Here is a 19614-nt window from a genome sequence, read left to right on the forward strand (position 1 = left end):
TAATTTCGTCTCTGAAATTCTTGACTAAACTTCTACAAGACCAAGAACCGCCACAAGTCTTGTCTTTTAATCTACCAAATATATATATATAACAAATGTAATAATAGTAAGAAAAACCTCACAACATTTCCACCATTGGAATCAACATATCAACCTTTCACCACAAAACTACCTATACCATTTACTTCTCTACTAAATCAAACACAAAATGACAATCACTCCTTTTCAATCATTTTCTTCCTTTTCGGAATCTGATAAAAAATTTGTATTTAAGCTTACAATTATTCTACTTCTAAAATGAATCCTTGTTTGAAGTGAACATAAATCTCAAATTTCTAACAAGTTTCATTCATCTCAATAAACAGACAGGTTTGAAAAAAATAATCCATTAGTTTAAGCCCTCTAAACATCATACATGTCTTCAACCATAGTTTAAGTAGAGAGAATAAAGATAGAAGGGGCTCAAGGAAAGAGACTTATTAAGCCAATCATAAGTGGGTTGGGTTTAAAAAACAAAAACAAAAGACAATTACCCTTTGCCTTTGCTTGTAGTTTATCATTTCCATATTTCTACACCAATTAATATTTTAAACCAACAATGTGATTAAAATTAATAAAAATAAAGAAGAAACCAACAATTTTTTCTTCTTCTTCTTTGACAAACAAATCAGACATAACCACCATTGTCTCTGACAATACTAACTCTCTTTTTCAATTTCATCCCTCCCAACACAAACCCCACACATTAAAATCCCCCCCCCCCAAATTTAATTACAAAAAAAATTAAAGGAAAGAAAAGTTAAATTATTTTCATCAAGGAAAAAAAGACCAAATTCCCAATATAAAACCCACACAATAATACTAATTAATCAATTTTTAAAAGAGAAAAAAATTGAAAAAAGAATTAAATTGTCACCCTCCTAATCTTAGCAACCCACATGTTCCCTTCTCTTTGGCCCTTCAAATTTTTGTCTTAAGGGGGACCCTACACTATTAAAAAACAGCAATTGGGAAACACATAACATGAAAAAAACTAGCCCCCCAACCCCCCATTTGTTAGATAGCTTTATTGCATTTTTATTTTTATTTTTATTTTTATTTTTTGCACCAAGACCTTCTCACTGCCGTCTCTAGCTCTCTCTATTTCTCTGAACAACTTATAGTTGTTCTTCTTTCTTCGTCGGCTGCGGCTGTGATGGTTGTTGTTGTGGTGGTGCATGGTGGTTGTTGCTATTGTTGCTGTTCATTTTCTTGAGGCTTTGTTGTTGCTGGTACACTTGCCTTAGCCTTTCAATTTCCTTCTTCAGTGCTTCTTGATGAGCTGAAAAATAAATGTCACAACAATAGGTAAATTTTACTGCTTCACAATGTATAGAATCATTTACTGAAAGTATAATAAAATAAACATATAAAAAAACCCAAAAATAATTTCACTTAAAAAAGGAATTAAAATGTCCTACACAATAATTAACAAAGAAAAATAGGAAATTTGGCATGTATATGAAAATAAAATATGCCATAGACTGTTATGGCATGTATACAAACTATTGCTTAATATTATAATGTATTCTACCATTCTATTAAAGGGAGGGGATTCTAATTATCAAAGCAAACAAAGGTTTATTTGAAATAATTTAAATATAATTAACTAATAATTTCTTAAACTAGCAAACTAATATATCATGATTGAGGTGAAAAATGGTAAGTAACATTTATTGTGTGGCCTAAATATATTAAACCAATTGAGCTAAATTCTGAACACATATTATAGTACTAATTAATTATAATTAAAGAAAGAAAAAACCAAGTCTTACCATCTTTGAAAATCTTGTCTTGAGCCAAAGCTGCAATTCTTTGCTTCAAAGCACTATTGTCAACATTGAGAATCAGTCTTTGATGATCCAAGAATGCAACCCTTGGTGATAATGCTGATACTTCAGTCTTCATTTTTTTGTATATCAAAGAAAATAAAATTAAAACAAATTTGAAGAAAAAAAAATCATACACATATTGATGATATATATTATCATAATTTTGCACCTGTAATGTTGTGACGCTCCTTTCAAGTTCAGAAATATATTGCAGCTTTCTAACTCTTGATCTTTGTGCTGATTGCCGGTTTGCCAGAATTCTGTTCATCACCCAAAATAAAATTAAAATATTTATAATGGTGTAAAAAATGTTGTATAATAATGGGTTTTGATTTGTTTTACCTCTTAACCCTTTTGGGATCAACGATGGGGTCGCCATTGGAGGTTGATGGAGGTTGAGCAGCTTGTGGTTCAGGTTTGCATGAGCTCTCCACTTCTCCTGGTTCGTTCTTGGGCTGCTGCAGATCCAGGGACGGCACTGGTTTCTCGTCATTGTTGCTGTTTTGGTCGGACGTCGGAGTGGAAGGGTTGGACGAGGATAACGTCGGTGCAGCAGCCATGGTGACGGCTACGTCGTCGGAGAACATGGACATGAGCTGTTCGTCGTCGAGACGATCGAACACATTGGTTTCCGTTATCATGGCATTGTTGTTGTGGTTGGTGTTGGAGTCCCTGCATTCCTCCACCAATGGTTGCTCGAGGAAAGCGATGGAGTCGCTAATGGAACGGCGGTGGGCCCCGCGGCGTGCGGAGGAGAAGTCGAGGAACTCGTCGACCCAAGAAGGCTGGTGGTGGTGGGAGGCATTCATAGTGGCGGTGTTGGCAGTGGTGGAAATGATGTTTGCCATTGTAGGCAATCTTTGATGTGGAAAAGAAGGCCAATTCTGGGTCATGTTGGGTACTTTTGGAGGTAATTGTGCCATTCTACACCAATGTCACAAACCCCAAAAACTCAAAAAATATATATAAATAAATAAAAGAGCACGAAAAACAAAGCTAATCTTAAACTAACCAACAACTAACTATACAACCAAACACACAAAAATATTACACGACACACACATCTATCAACTCAAACCCCCAAACCCAAACACCAACATCATATGATATAAGTCCTTTGAAGCCAATGATATAAACTTGCGCACTTCTTTCTTTTTCCTTTTTGCAATGGGGGGATTTTTTTATTAAGGGGGAGGGGCAGAGAGAGGTGGGTCACATGGGGGGAGATTAGGGACAGCTAGCAACAGCTGGGGGCTTTTTTCCGATGGGAAAGTCGCAGCGTGAGTTTAATAACTGGGTGGAATCAGCACCACCACGTGCCGATGTGACCCCTTTCATTGGCCTCAACTATCTCTATATTTTTATATTCAAACATTATCTTATAACCTTTCCAACATATGGTATATGCATTTGTGTATTATATGCCCTTTTTTTCTAAATATATATATTATGAGCCCTACACATCCACAAGTTCTTTGATATTCGTTTTCATTGCTGATGGATATCTATATATCACTTGCACACATATTTAATATATATATTGCTTCTATATCTCTATATATCATCATTTTTGAATCCATAATCAGGTTATGTCTCTGATTGAATTCACTAATTTATTTAAGTTGAAAAATATTTTTTTATGGAAAATTTTGTGTTCAATTTTATTTATATCAATTGAGCTCTGCTACATTATGATAATCATACTTATAAATATGCCTACACAGGGACTTTACATTAGCAGTGTAGCCAACAAATATAGTCCTTGTTAAAGGAAAAATTAGATATAGGTCCCTTTTGTAGGAAAATATTGATTGGAAAAAGTTTTACATATTCAGAACCATTCAATGAATTATGGTACCAAATTGTTGGTAAACCATTGTTATTTAAAGTTGCTGATAAACTTAGGTTACAAGAACAGAAAATATCATCTTTATAATGTATAAAGTTCATATAAATATACCTTTCAATATATATATACATTATAACAATACCTATATTAGAAAACAATAACAAAAAGAGAAGCTCACGCTAGTACTAATAATTAAATGGTGAAAATATTTGTTAAGTGGATTCGATCAAATTAGTCTATTTACTATTAAAAGATTAAATAAAATTAATTTATAATAAAATTAATATTTACAGTTTAAGAAATAATAAAAATATTTTATTTATAGAATCATAAAATTTTTAAAATGTTAACTATATTAAATAATAAATAACATTTTATGAACAATAAATGTGATTTTTTTTTAAAAATCTGATGTTGTTTAATTTTTTAATAATATTAAATATTATTATAATTAAAAGGGTTTCAAGAAAAAAATTATTAATTTATTCCATTTATATTCTCTACGTTAGTAAATGCATGTGCCTATAATTAAGTATATGGCAAATTGGTTACAGATCATTGGAAGAAAATCTAATAGAAGAATATTCATGGAGGAGAGATGAATATAAATGTAAGATGCTTAATACATTGCTTTTTTTTTCTTCGTTTAGGGGTTTTACATGGTTGGTTTCGAATTTAAATTAATTTTGTATACGGGTTAGTATTTAATATATTAGTAGTAAAGCAGTTTTTTTTAAAAAAATTATGTGTCGTCGATTGAGTATTAGTTCAATTAGCATCGGCATTGTTGTCAGTGCAAGAAAAAGTGTGTTTGAGTGTGCTGAAATATATTTTCCTCCCATTTAAGGGTTAGGGAGGAGATATGGGTAAATTTAATGCATATAGACCTACATGAAATATAAAATGTAATAATTAATTTAAACGAATACACATCACATAAAAACAGACAAAAACCGAGCTAAGTGAATTATAAAATATGCATATAATATATATGGGAAAATAATAATACATAGAGATTTAAGTAGTGGGAAGATGTAGGGAAATTGGGGTAGGGAGATGAGCTGTGAAAGAAAGGGAACTTGTAAGAATCATGTCCTTTCTTCTTCCCCATGTGAACTGTTTGTAAGAGCCCCCACTCTTTCTTTCCCTTTGCTTTGCTTTGTCCCCAAATCAGACTCACATGGTCTCTAATGTGACCCTTATTTGTTTTTCCATTATTTATTTATTTATTAACTCCCCACTCCTCTCTCTTTCTATGGTTTCTTGGTAGCTTCCATCATCTCATGTTGGCATTTATGTTGGGATTTTTTTTAAAAAAAATTAAGGAAGAAACCCTAATCATGATTAGTTAAAATAATAATCTAAATAAATAAGGCATGATCAGTAAACCCTCTGGCAAGTAAAAGTTTGTCTAACAATTATTTAATTTTATCCAATTCTTTGTTTTTAAATAATTTTGTAACTTAACCACTTTAATAATCGCTTAATCATACTTTAATTTATATAAAAAGAATTATACGAAAACCAATTATCGAGGTTGATATTTGAATCTCAAATTTACTGGATTCCTAATTTATTATTATTTTAATTAATAATTAAGATAATTAAAAGTAGAGGACCAGCTGGCTTGGATCAAATGATTGAATAGTGTTGTGAGAGATTAAGTTAAATGAATGCCTTTTCACATTATTACAACTACAAAATTAAATACCATGTTTGCTTTTCTTATTACACTTTAAATTTTATGTCCAATTTATTTCTTTTAATATATATATACACACATACAGAGTTAAATAAGAAAAAAGAATGAATGGATGAATATGAGGTTCTAAAGGTAGGGAAAATCTGGCATCATTTTCAAGCTCTTTTTTTAAAACAATCATGAAGTATAAACAAAAACCAAATATTCCATGATTTTTTTTTTTAAAGAAAAAGGGATTTGCATGTGCAAACCATGACTTAATACAGGATAACAGCAAATGGTGTTTTTTTTTTGGTTCTAAATTATTAATTTTGGATATAATTGTGGGATCCCAGAAATTCTTCAAGTGCCGTACAGAAGAGGATGGAAGAGGGAGAGAGATAAGGACTACTATAATGGAGATGATGAGGAAGGAGAAGGAGAAGGAGAAGGAGAAGGAGAAGCAAGCATTATTGTAGGTGGATGGAGCAAATTTAGATTTAAATAGGACCAAATTTTTCTAAACACATAATCACGAGTTTATTAGCTTTAAATTATTTACATTTTTACTGCTGTTTCAATAATATAAAATTAAATTCAACATTTAAAAAGTTTAATTTATTATTTGTTTAAATTATTTAAAATATTATTTAATAAATTAGTGAGTAATATTAGTGTAACATAAATACAGTAAGGGCCTACTTGGTCTTTTCAGGTAATAATGAAAAGCCTTAGAAAAGGGGACGCGTAAACACGTTGCAGTAAAGTAATAAATTAAAAATATAAAAGTTAAGACTTCAGAGGTGGTGACCACTTTTGTACAGTTACATCCATTTGCAGTTTAGCCTTGTGATTTTATTCCATTTATATTATTTATAAAATTAAAAAAATCATAGATGTTGAGTTCTAACCTGTTTATTTTTTAAAAAATTATTTCTATAAGATGATACCAACAGAGTAAATTTATTTAAGTTTTAAAAATGATGATAAGATGGAAATTATTAAATTAAATTTATTGAAGTGGTTGTTTTTCAAGTTTAAAATATTAGTTAATTTACGACGTATTTTTTAATAGATTCGAACTTTTTGGAGTTGAGTTGTCATATTATTTTCGATTGTACCTTGAATCACACCTCCTAGAAGTTCGGTTGTATTTGTTGGAAAACAAATAGAATAAATTAGTTTGGAATTGTTAAAGTCCTTCTGTTAGCATGTTTGACTTTTAATTAAATCTCGTTAAGCAGTAAATGTGGGGATATTTCATGATCAATCTTTTATTTATACGTAAGAATGCTTAAAAGAGTGATTTATAATGATTTAGGTTTGACTTTCGAACTGCAATTATCCATTATAAAAGAATAGATTGAATTTAAACCAATAATTATATAGGATACATTTATGCCATTCGGAAACCCATCAACCAAGATTGCACTGTTAGATAATTGATCAAATAAAACCCATGAATTCGATTCCCCCAAAATTCAATCGATAGAACTCCACCAATCACTTTCTTAAGACATCTAGTTCAAGAATCTCAATATCTTCCTCCTTTCTCAGGGCCAACATTACCTCCAATAGAGTTCATCAAATTTTCTTTCTCCCCCATTGAGTTAATGGCCACACCCCTACTATTATATATTATGGTTCTTCCTTGTTCGGTCACTAATCCCTGGTAAGTTCGGTGCATTATAAGGCGTGTAATGTGTTTTTCATGTAATTACAATTAATTATGAGTAAACTATAAAAATAGTCACTTTTGTTTGCATCAGATTACATTTTAGTTATTTATGTTTGAAATGTTACGTTTTAATTACTTACGTTATTGTTTTGTCACGAAGTGGTCACTCTACCGTTAAACTTCATTACCTCCCTAACGGCAGTCCTACTTGGCAGTCCAAATGGGTTTTAAATGCCAACTTGGATGTCCAATAGTTGAGATGAAAATATGCTTTTAATCAAATAAATTTAATTTGAACTGCCACGTAGGACCGCCATTAGGGAGGTAACGGAGCTTAATGGTAGAGTGACCACATCGTAACAAAACGACAACGTAAGTGACTAAAACGTAACATTTTAAACATAAATGACTAAAATGTAATCTAAGACAAACAAAAGTGACACTTTTTATAGTTTATCCATTAATGATTGGTTTGAGGGGTTTAAAAGTAATTTAAAAATGTATAAATATTCATTTACCGTCAAAGTGAGCACAAATAACTTGAATAAAAAAGAGTCAAACTGAGTTAGAAAATTAAATTACAAGCATAATTAAAAATAGAGACTACTGTTTTTTATAGGGGTGATTTATTTGAAGAAAATTATTTTATTTATATATTTAATACTATATTTATTATTTTTAAAATGGTTTTAATTATTTATAATTATTTTAAGCATTTTATTAAGTTTGGCCACGAGTCAATTGAGAACCGGCTCATTTATGAAATTACTAAAATGTCCTCTCACATACAAATTAAGTTTTATTTTATATAATATTAATAATAAATCAATAAAAATGTGATCATAATGAGATTTGAACCCTAAACAAAATGATAATTAATTAATTTTAACGTGAATTTTTAATAAATATATTTGTTACATAATTCCATTTCACCCACACGGTCAATGCGCCATAAATCTAGTTTTGCTAATTGAGTTAGAGCTAGTTTAACTCGTGACACCAACTTAGTCAAACATTTTATAATAATTTATAGTGTAGCTTAAATTAATGAAATGTCCTATTTGTATTTATATGTACTATTATTTTTTCTAACATTCTTATTAGTTTGTGACACTAACTCAATAAAAGAATTTTAATAATAATATAAAAACATAATAAGAAATTTAGCCTCTAAAATTTACCTCTTTCGTCACTTTAGTCCTAATTCTTTTCTAATTACTTGGTCCTCAACTTTTAGTCAAATTATTTTTTAATGAAAAATTAGCTGAACTATTAACATTTTAACAATACTGACTTGATAACTTGTACAATAATTCACGTATAATTCATAAAATAATTTTTTTCAAAGTGATTCATATCAACAATGAATTCACGTGAATCAAAATTTTTCTTAAAAACAAAGTAATTTGATAAAATTATGATGGTTGAGTGGAACCTGAAAAACAAAGGTAAATTAGGAGTTGAAAGCTGAAAGATGAAAAGATGGAATTTGGAAGTCTGAAATCACATTAATTATACATAAGAAAAAAGGCCCACCGGCAAAGTAGGAATCTAAGAACAAATAGATTAAGACTAACGATTTTATGAAATGTATCAGTAAAAGTTGAAATTATTTTATGAATGGTCCAGGGTGTGTGTGAGTCATCATGGATATTTGGGGGCTTGACCACTGACCAATTTTTATGGTCGGTCCCCCTTGGGGCTTTAGGATTCTGGCGACCCTAATATGGAACCATCCTTAGCCAGGGTGCAGCAGGCTAAGGAACCAACTTGGACCACGACTTGTAGGCTTTGTTATGATAGGGGGGACTCGATTGAGTCAAATATATAACCATTTCAGTAATTGTAGTTGAAAAGATGAATCTAGTATTTGGTATTGGTACGTCTTTAATTAAATTAGATTATGGCATGCAGGTGAAAAATATAATTATAAAGTAAATATATTTATACAAAATTGATATAAATTTTTTTTTTTCTAATTTAGACCACAAAATCGACTAAAAGTTATGAAAATCTTTGCTATGAGTATTGAATACATTTTTAAATTAAGTTAAAGTATTTAAAATGTTAAAATATGCTATAAGTTTTTTGTCATAAGCTCCATAACAAAGGCTTTATTCTCAACATCATTAAAATATTACGACACGTTGATAATCAACTTTGTCACAACTCAAGTACGATATATCTAGAGTGATTGCAAACAACTATCATGATAAAAAAAATCAATCTTGGATGGTTCAAAGCGGAGGGCGAGCAAATTTGGCAAAAGTATCGAGCATACATCAAATTGGAGAGGACGAAACAAAATCATCTCTAAAATCACATGCAAAAACAAGACTACATGCATAAACAAGACTAAAAAATGTGCTCCAAGAACAGAAAAAAAAAAAACTTTCTAAAAGTAAAGACTTATTAAGTAATGAAATATAAACAAACAAAAAAACTCAAGACGACACAGGTTTAAACCGACTCGTGAAATCATTTATTATTCTGAAATACTTTCAAAATAAAAATAGATTAAGAAGTCGACGAATACCCACCCACTTTCCAAGAGAAACTGATGGTGGCTAGTGGAGTTTCAGCGACAACAGACACCATCATTTGTCCATCACAATTTGTGAAGACAACAAAGATACTCACAAAATAGATCTGTAAACTGGAAAGAGAAAACATATTGAGTGAATGGGGAAAAAAGAAAGAAAGAGAGGGTTGGTTGTGGAGAGAGAAAAAATGTGAGTGATAGCCAGCTTGAAGGCTAACACTGCCGTTAGGCAAAATAAGGAGAAGAAACAAACTATTTGAAAAAAAAAATTGTTTTTATGAGATTCATTTTTAACTTAATTTAATTACATTATACAACATTTTAATTATGTGATTTCAATTTAATTTAATCACATTATATAATAACTAATTTAATTACCATATTATATTTCACTGACATCATATAACAATTTCATTTAAATTAATTTAGGAATAAAATATAAATATAACATTTATTTTTAAAAATAGGAAAAAAGTAATCTGATTTTATTTTTTGTTTATTATATATATATGATAACATATGCATATGCATATCATATATATACTAAAATAAAATTTTGAATAATTTTAATAACAATTATTTGTAAACTAATTATAAAATATTTGTCACCTATCACTAACACATCAGCATGGTTTAATTTTATAATCAAATTATTAGTAAAAATTATAAAAATTAAATAAATTCATAATAATAATTAAATGTATAATTAATACATACATTAACCCGTATATTAGTTGAATATGCAAATTAGTTTAATTATATAAGACGATAAAACCAATTTTATTGAAAAGACACCTTGCAAGCCCAAAAAAAAGGAAAAATAGTTTAGTTGTTGGCTTTTTTTTTTAATTAAGTTTGGTAAATCATGATTTTAACTATGGAAATATTTTACATATTTAATGTATTACATTTATTATGAATCTTGTTAAATATTTTTTGGGCTTATTTGTCAGAGGAAATTTTTTAAGTTAGTATTTAATATTTTCTTAAAATTTTAAAGTTCAAGTCTTAATGTGAGAATAATATCGAGTTCAAGGATTTTGTACAATTGTCTAGTTTAGGCTCTAATATAGAAACAATTGTCAAGTTTAAGGACTAGCTTACACAAAAAAAATTAAACCCTAATATGAAAGTTACCCAAAAATATTGTTGCCGAGTTTATGCTTAAATTGTGATTTAACCCTTATTTTTAATTTCAAAAGTTGCATCAACAAGAATATTAAAACCAAACAGGTCAATAAGTTTGGCCTAGATTCAAGACGCTAATTTCGTTGTTGCTATAAATTTTACTTTCCTCTTGTAACTAAAAAAAAGAAGACCGAGGTGGGTCACAGTTAGGGCATAGTTAATATGGTTTGGTAGGCAAGTCTTTCAAGATGTAGAATAGATCCAAGGCTTTTTTTAGCAAGAGTTAAAAGGCTCAAATCCACCTCTGCATTGTCTAAGAGACTGGGTGAGGTCAAAGTCAACTATTGGACCAAATTTATTTACATCCCAGATTTATATTTCTCAAAAAAATCTTTTAAATATTTCCCCCAAAAAATCAAAAGAGAACCTTATGAAAATCTGGTTTGAAAAAAGATTAATGGTGTGTTTATTTAAGAAAATGAATTACGAAATTTTATTTTTAATTTTTGCATTTTTATATTCGTTTTATATAAATGATTTCAATTAACAATAGTTTTAATTTTAAATAATATTCTTAATATTTTATTAAAAATTTATATTAATAATTATAAATATATAGTAATAAATGTTCTATAATATAAGAAAATTTTCCTATCAATTTCTGGAAAATCATTTTTCTAAAGAGTGAAACAAACGAGTTCAAAAATTTTTCAATTCTTTTCTTGTTTTTATATGTATATAGAGATGCAAATCAGATTTTCCGGTAGATATCACTTGTTTGTGTTGTCTTTTTCATCGATTTTTGGATGATGTAGCACTTGTCTTCTTGTATTAAACCTGCTAAAATATCAACCACACCTTTATCTAAAACTCATCCAGCTTCTATATATTTTCTTTTCTAATTTTCTCAGATATGTTGGACAAAGATATCACAGGGATATTTTAAGAAAAACCAAGAGACTATGTTACATAATATATACATATATTATTTCATATCATGCCAATCACAGTTTGTACATTCGTATATAGTCCATAGCACATTCATAAGAGCTAAGGAACAATGATATCGCCCCTCCCACCTTTTCCTAACCCTGTGAGATGACATACCTTTTTTTGCGTATTCCGTGTATGTACGTACTTACTTGCTAACTATATCAGAGCTGAGGCCCGAGGTTAATGTTTGAATATCAACTCAACCATGGTGGCTTTCTCACCCACTCTTATTTCCATTCTGCAAATCATTGCTTTTAACATCCGTTTTGTCGTGAGAAAAATGGGATTTCAGCCCTATCCAACACTGGTAATAATCGAGATCCCTGAAGTGGGAGTCAAGAGCCCATGGACAGGTTCTAGGCATTAAACATGATTCAAACATAAAGGCCATTGTATCAGTGATCTTGTGAGGTCCGGCCTCATTTCCACGTGCAACAGTGGCCTGCAAATCAAAAGAGTTGTCAGAACAGACTAGTGATCCTAAGAGGGGTCAGTTCCGAATAATAAACGGGCATTGTCAACTAATTAACAGGACTGGGTAGACTTATTAGCTTTGGGTATTCCTAGCCCTAAAACTTCATGGTAATCGACTACCCGATCAGACAACCCGAAGAACAAAAATGGCATAATGGAAATTGACTTGCGACCCCAATGTTGTGCTCAAGATAATTACCTCATATGTCTTGGTGTCAGGACCATGAGGAGTCATGCAGCTGTGAAGGCTAGCACCACCAGGCAGAAAACCATCAGCTTTTGCCTGAAACCAATACATGGTAGCCAAAATTCTCAATCAGAAAACTTAAGTAAGGCTGATTTTTATTTTCAAAGCCAACGTCGATATCAATGGGGATGCAACCATATAATTCAGTGTTCCACTAGAAACATGCTTTAACTTTATCAACGAAAAAGAAAATAGCCAGAATGTGATAGGACTCACCTCATATCCACCATATATTAGGCCCATAAATTCACTCATGCAATTGCGATGGTAATATGGAGGTCTGAATGTATGTTCAGCAACCAACCATCGGGGAGGGAAAATGACAAAATCAAGCAATGCCACACCCGGTTTATCAGTTGGTGCCGTCAGAACTGCAAGATATTGCTCAAATAAAATGTAGATAATTTAAGTACAAGTACAATTGAACCCCAAAAGTCTTAGGAGAAATACTATGTGAAGACAGAGATCATCTCGCAGCATACCTGTATTTATTGATGGATCACCATGATCGATTAAAACAGTATTGTAAGGGCAGAACTTGCTAAGATCATACTGAATCCAACATTTTCAATAAAATCAGATTGCTCGAATGGATCATAGTCAAAATCTTATAGTTTTTAATTATTTTAGTTTGAAGGTTGATTGCACCCACCTTATATGGGACATAATTACCATGCCAGGCAACCACATTGAAAGGAGAAAAATCTTGTCTTGCATTGAAAAGTTCTCCTCCAAACTTTTGTATAATAGTAAACCCTGGTCGGGGGCAATCCTCAAACCAGGCTGTGGGAGCAAGGAAGTCCCTTGAAGCAGCAAGACCATTAGCACCTACACAAGATGAAAATCATACGCTAAGGGCATATCTATCCAACATGATCAATAAAGTGACTTATTTTTAACGGTACGCGGACAACAAAATATTATACTTCATTCGCTCATAGGCCACATTTGAACAAGAGATTAGGTACCTATAGGACCAAGATCAGGAAGTTGAAAATGGGTACCAAAAACTTCAGCAACATAACCACGTGATGGGCCATCAGGCAAATCTACAACAAAGCGGAAGCCTTGGGGTAAGACAACAATTTCACCAGGAGACACCTGCAATCTTCCGCATTCGGTAGTGATCCATAGCCCTGTAATCAGAAACGCAGTTCTTTAGTATGCATATTCCTTTGTGACAAAAAGAGTTTTAAGTTAACCAGTACTCCATGTAATACTTGCTCATAAATGAACAAGAAGTTTTAAAGAAAACACATATCCATGCCCCAAAAGGAAATCTAAGACTCCAAACAAGCAAAAAAATAAACTTTTTTTCAAAGATAAAAGGATTTTAACTTACTTCCTTGCTGGGGAACTACCAAAAAATCACCATCTGCATTGCAGAAGGCACAATTGTCCATTGATTTGTTGGCAGTATACCTACATGTGACGAAAATTTTATTACCTCCTTCATGCATACCTTTAAGCTAAACAATTGAGCACAACCCGACTCTCCTAGCACAGGATCAATGCAACAAAAGTTCTTTCTGAATGCATGAAAGAGACACAAGATAGTAATGGTGGTGAAACTCATCTCAACCGTGCACATGAACAATTTGGTGAACATATCGAGCCAAAATTTAAATTGCAAACAAACCCAGCTCACACTACTTTCGTTTCAGTAATGAAAAAAGTTACTACAGTAACCTGCCCATAATTCTTAGATAGCAGGTGTATTAAGCAGTTATGATCAGATTCATCATTCGTGTAAAAAATGAAATGACAACTAAAATACCAATTACATGTGAATAGCAAATCCATGGCGAAGGAATGAGCTGCCAGCTCCACATATAGTGTATAAACCATCAATAAAATCCGTCGGCGAATCAGGAATATCCACAGGCTTCCACCGGAGCTGAGTCGGGTTTGCTACCGTGTTGGACCCATCAAATTCACTCACAAGCTTTTTATGACTCGGTTCACGAGGCCAAAACGGCTCGTGAGTAACCGATGGTTTGATTCTATAGAACCAACTATTAACACAAAAAATTCAAAAAAAAAGAAAGAAGAAGAAGACAAAATCAATAACAGGAACACTAAACAATTTTCCTTTAATCAAAATTTAAAATAAAATTGAATTTACTAAAAATTCAACCGAATTATCATATACACTGCTAGTCAAATTTTTAACACTACTAAAAAAATTATTTAAAAATCTGAAAAAAGAAAAACACCTGCGTTGACTAAGCTTCCGAGGAGAAGTAAAGGAAGTGCCGGAGATCTGCTCAGCATAGAGTCCAAATGGGCAAATAAGAGGACTATTTTGGCCACGTGGCAGAGATCCGGCGATCGCTTCCGATTCAAAATGATTGCCAAATCCTGAATGATACTCCAAATCATCGGGAAAACGCCCCCAACCGTCGCCTTTTATAACTTCCGTAGCCGGTTTCTCCATCTTTCTCGGTTTTTTTTTTTTTAAAATTTTGCCCCCCTTATTTTGTACGGGTAAATCTATGAAAGACAAAGAGCTAAATGATATAAGAGCAAGAGATTGAGATCAAGAGGTCGACGTGGCAGTTTCATCGGCTGCAGAGTCGTGCTGTCCTAAGCAACCTTTTTTGTCTTATAATTCAAGAACTGAATGTTAGTCAATTAACATATAATTGGCAAAGGTCAATTCCATTAACATCTCAAATTATCCTTCAAATTTCATTTACTTCCTAAACTTTAAAATGCTTTTGATTCAATCTTTTCATTAGTTTAGTTATTGGTTAAAATATGCCATAACTCCCTATACTTTTCAAAAAATTAGAATTTTGTTTTTATCTTTTTATTTTCAAGTATTTAGTTAAATCTATTTTTCAAACTTTAAGTCCAACTATTATCACTTTTAATTTTTTTGTTAAATTTAGACTCATTATAATGTTGTTATTTTAGTTACATGATTATCAAGTGAATATTTTTATTTCAAAATGTTACACCAACAAATTTAACAAGAAAAAAGTTGAGAGTGTTAACCGTTGAACTTGAATTTGAAAAGCAGAGAGATTAAAATTTTTAAAATAAAAATACAATGACTACATTTTATATTTTCAAAGAGTACATAAATTTATGAAATATTTCAACCTTAGTACTTTGAGGACTCATATACAATTTTTTAAAAATTTGAGGATGAATTTAAAATAATTAAGATGTGAGATGCGATCTTTTTCCAACTTTTTATCTTCTTTATCGACAAAATTTAAAATCGGGTTACAAAAATAGGGGCCCAACAACAAATCCAATTTCCTGACCCGACCCGAGCCGACATGTACGCCCTCCTCCTAAATCTAAGCCCACTTTTTCTTTTCTTTCTTTCTTTTTTTAAATATCTTATTACAATTTCAAAATCGATGCCACCGATCTCTGCCACTTGATAAAATTTTCCTCATAAATTCAAATCTTTATTTTTTTTCAAGATCCGATAGAAGAACCCGACCTGGTGATCCGAAATGGCGGCGTATAGAGCAGATGACGACTACGACTATTTGTTCAAGCTAGTATTGATCGGAGATTCGGGGGTTGGGAAATCGAACTTGTTGTCGAGATTCACGAAAAACGAGTTTAATCTGGAGTCAAAATCCACAATCGGAGTAGAATTTGCTACCCGAAGTATTCGGGTCGATGATAAGGTCGTTAAGGCCCAGATTTGGGACACCGCTGGACAAGAAAGGTATGGTTTTTTTCAACTTTTTTTTTATACATTTTATTAGTACTCTTTTTTTTTTTAAATCATTTTATAAAAATGTAGTGTTCTTTGAGTTGATACGTCGGATTGGTAGAATGGGTATTTGGGATTTTGTATTTTTGGAGCTGTTTAGTAGCTGAGGAAATGTGGTAGAATTATATTCAAGTAGTTCTTATCTTATTGCTTGTCTTTTTCTGTATTTTCTTTTTGGATTTTGGGGTAATTTTTCTAACTTTTTAGTGATTTGAGGAAAAGAAGCTGCTTCTAGACTACAGTATTTGGTTTGGTGAAGTAAGTAATGAGATTTCTTTTTTCTTTGTTTTGGATTGCTTGGTTGCTACGAAAATGTGGGTGCCAGGTGCATTCAGAAAATTTCCTTTTAATGTTAAAGCATGTGGTCTTGGCTTTTGGTTATTTAGTGAAAAGTAGATATTTTATTTTCCTTGGATTGCTGTATTTGATGTAAATTTTAAGCATATGCGAAAGGCGAATTGTCTTGATTAGTTAGCATATATACCATAAGCTACTTAAAATATGTACATTTGGGTCTAAGTGATAATGTTACAGCTTGATTAACTGATGAAAAGGTGGAATTAAACCTACTGTTTATAGAAGTCCTAGTTGAATCATCAACTATACATCTTTAGAATATAGGTTCATTGAAGAGGATATCATCTGTATATCCGATCTATAGATCGTTTTACTTTTCATCATTCATTTTAGAAGGATATGATTGTTATCAGTTCTATATGTTAACCTTGTTCTAGTCTTGAAGTTCTTTACGATGTCCATAAATTTAGGACATTGTTGTAATTAATATCTGTGAACTTTGAAGCTTGGATTTATGTGAAAAACATCACATGCCTTCAGAGGGCATGTTTTCTATTATTCTTTAGCTCTCTGTATCAAGCGCGAGTCTAAGAAGGGGCTGGTGTTGCATACTTTGATGATTTACGATAGATGCATAGATAATGTTTGGTGCCTGAGTTTCCGGTTGCTGTGCAACATTTTATTTTAATTGCGCAATCAAAACTTTTTTATTGCCATGACTTAGTCAAGGGGGATTATGATGATATGAACTCGATAGAAGATTGTGAATTGCCTAGTATAAGAAATCGATGCCTTTGCTTGAGAGGCATTAAACAAGGCTTGCCCAAGGGTAAGGTTTTATTGGTGTGAAAAGGAAATATAAATAGTTCTTCTACCTACATTTAAATTGTGAATGCTTAATATACAGTTTCTGCTACAAATAGATGTGTTTTATATGCTTTTTGAGACTTGTTTTCTTGTTATATTCTTTCCAAATTAAGATACCGGGCGATTACAAGTGCGTACTACCGAGGAGCTGTTGGTGCATTGCTTGTCTATGATGTCACTCGACACATCACATTTGAGAATGTCGAGAGATGGTTGAAGGAACTACGGGATCACACGGACTCCAATATCGTGATTATGCTCGTTGGTAACAAGGCAGACCTACGACACTTGCGTGCCGTTTCCACCGAGGAAGCTAAGGCCTTCGCCGAGAGAGAGAAAACCTACTTTATGGAGACATCTGCCCTCGAGTCCCTGAATGTAGAGAATGCATTCACTGAAGTACTAACTCAAATATACCATGTGGTAAGTCGAAAAGCACTCGAAGTAGGGGATGATCCTGCAGCATTGCCAAAGGGACAAACCATCAATGTCGGCAAGGACGATGTTTCAGCCCTCAAGAAAATCGGCTGCTGTTCTGCTTAACTGTCAGATGATTTTGAGTGTCGAAGTTCCCCCCTCAAAATTTTTATCTCATTAAGCCCCCCCCCCCCCCAAAAAAAAAAAAAAAGAAAAGAAAATCCTTACTAGGTTTGATATCAGTTCCTTTTTCATGGTTCTTTTAGGGTATCTTATTTCCTCATGCAATCTTGCAGTTCATAGTTCTGATGTTGTATTTGATCACTTTAGAATAGTTTGATCAGACAAGGTTTAGTTTTGTACTTTAAAATAATTTTCATTTGTCATGGATGATAAAATTTGAATTACCTAATTATTATTTATCTATTTTTCCCCAAGACCCGTAATCTTCAAAATTTTGTTAACAATGTAATATCTAATATGCATGCTATCTGAAATGAATGTGTAAATTATATTTATTTCCCCTCTTTTCCTTCTTTCTCCTTTGTTTATTTCCTTTTTTTTCTAACGTTTATTTTCCTTCTTTGTCTTCTGTTTTCTCTCGTCTGTCTTTCTCCTCTTCTTGTCCTCGAAGAAATATGATAGAAAAGAAGGAAAGCAGAGAGAAGACAGAGAGCAGAAAAGAATCTAGGAGAAAGTCAATAGATTGATCAAAATTCAGAGTTGTTTTTCTCGTGTACAACCACCTCCCTTTTTTAGCTGAAATGAAAAGAAACTAGTTTCAGCCACTGGAAGACTAAAACAAAACGCACCGTATAACCAAAGAACAAAAAGACCCCTTTAGCTATTTGATTAAACCCACCGTTTTGACTTCCTACCCATTATTTCTGCAACAGAAATAACAGAAACTTAACTTCTCTCCCTAACCACCCACACTTTTTATCCCGTAACACAAATCCATCGCTCCCCACATTTCTTCCCCGATTCTCACACACTCTCTTCAATTTTTTCCTCTCATTTTTTTCTAGTTTTGGGTAACCAAAGGCCAAAAACACACACACCCTACACTAGAGTGTAGAAGATAGTTTTTGCACGAGAGAGAAGTCTTAGAGCACGTTTGGTTGGGGTGAATAGAATAGAGATGTATTAGAACAGAGCTGTAATTAGTAATTCAAGTGTTTGGTTCAGTTGAATGGAATAAAGCTGTAATAGTATTCTTGTGTTTGGTTGAATAGAATAAATATTGTAATAACATAAGAAAAAGGACTTAAATGACCAAATTACCTTTAGTAGAAATTTTTTAGATAGATGATTATTGTTATTGTTATTAAATTTTAATAAGATTATTACTAAATATAATTTAATAAAAATAATGATAAATAATTTAATCATATTTTAACATAATTATTATTAAATACTGTTAGGGATCGTCCCGATTAAAGCAACAAGTAACAAAAATAGCGGAATAAATTGAGAAATTGAACACACAAATTTAACGTGGAAAAACTCCTCCAAAGAGGATAAAAAACCATGGGCAAAGATAATTTTACTATAATGGCAAAAGAACGAAGAGTACAAAAGATGGAGATAAAAACTAAACCCTGAAAACCCAAAAACAAAGAACTCTCAAAACGTAAACACAAAATTCTCTAAATGTGTTATGAGTTCTAATCTCTAATGGGTGTTTTTACTAAGGTTGTGAAAGAGCCTATTTATAGGTTAAATTCATATGTCAAATAATAATAAAATAATCTAAACTAATCAGTATTTGACTGAAACAAATAAACAAAATTCAACTAAAAGATTATTTCTCAAATTTGACTGAAAA

General features: G+C 31.8%; 3 protein-coding genes across 4 annotated transcripts; 1 reads left to right on the plus strand and 2 right to left on the minus strand.

The window, feature by feature from the left end:
• Positions 1–370: 370 nt before the first annotated feature.
• On the minus strand, positions 371–3281 carry LOC105778517 (basic leucine zipper 61). The gene is made up of 4 exons (XM_012602246.2): positions 2214–3281; positions 2041–2131; positions 1815–1941; positions 371–1321 (listed from the first exon to the last, which is right to left on the minus strand). The coding sequence occupies exons 1-4, from the start codon at positions 2792–2794 to the stop codon at positions 1158–1160; spliced, it is 963 nt and encodes a 320-aa protein (XP_012457700.1). The 5' UTR covers positions 2795–3281; the 3' UTR covers positions 371–1157.
• An 8433-nt stretch (positions 3282–11714) lies between these two features.
• LOC105778561 (homogentisate 1,2-dioxygenase) lies at positions 11715–15038 on the minus strand. Of its 2 annotated transcripts, XM_012602286.2 has the most exons (9): positions 14680–15032; positions 14248–14478; positions 13806–13885; positions 13432–13599; positions 13116–13291; positions 12946–13015; positions 12680–12834; positions 12416–12499; positions 11715–12184 (listed from the first exon to the last, which is right to left on the minus strand). In XM_012602286.2, exons 1-9 carry the CDS (start codon positions 14898–14900, stop codon positions 11960–11962), a joined length of 1410 nt encoding a protein of 469 aa, XP_012457740.1. In that variant the 5' UTR covers positions 14901–15032; the 3' UTR covers positions 11715–11959. The 2 variants fall into 2 exon arrangements, with proteins under 2 accessions (XP_012457740.1, XP_052486671.1); XM_052630711.1 differs by lacking the exon at positions 14248–14478 and having other exon boundaries at positions 14680–15038.
• Positions 15039–15814: 776 nt separating this feature from the next.
• Positions 15815–18221, plus strand: LOC105778604 (ras-related protein Rab11B). The gene is made up of 2 exons (XM_012602337.2): positions 15815–16157; positions 17483–18221. The coding sequence occupies exons 1-2, from the start codon at positions 15937–15939 to the stop codon at positions 17910–17912; spliced, it is 651 nt and encodes a 216-aa protein (XP_012457791.1). The 5' UTR covers positions 15815–15936; the 3' UTR covers positions 17913–18221.
• Positions 18222–19614: the final 1393 nt, after the last annotated feature.

This window comes from Gossypium raimondii, chromosome 1, assembly GCF_025698545.1.
Source record: "Gossypium raimondii isolate GPD5lz chromosome 1, ASM2569854v1, whole genome shotgun sequence".
NCBI classification, from domain to species: Eukaryota; Viridiplantae; Streptophyta; class Magnoliopsida; order Malvales; family Malvaceae; genus Gossypium; species Gossypium raimondii.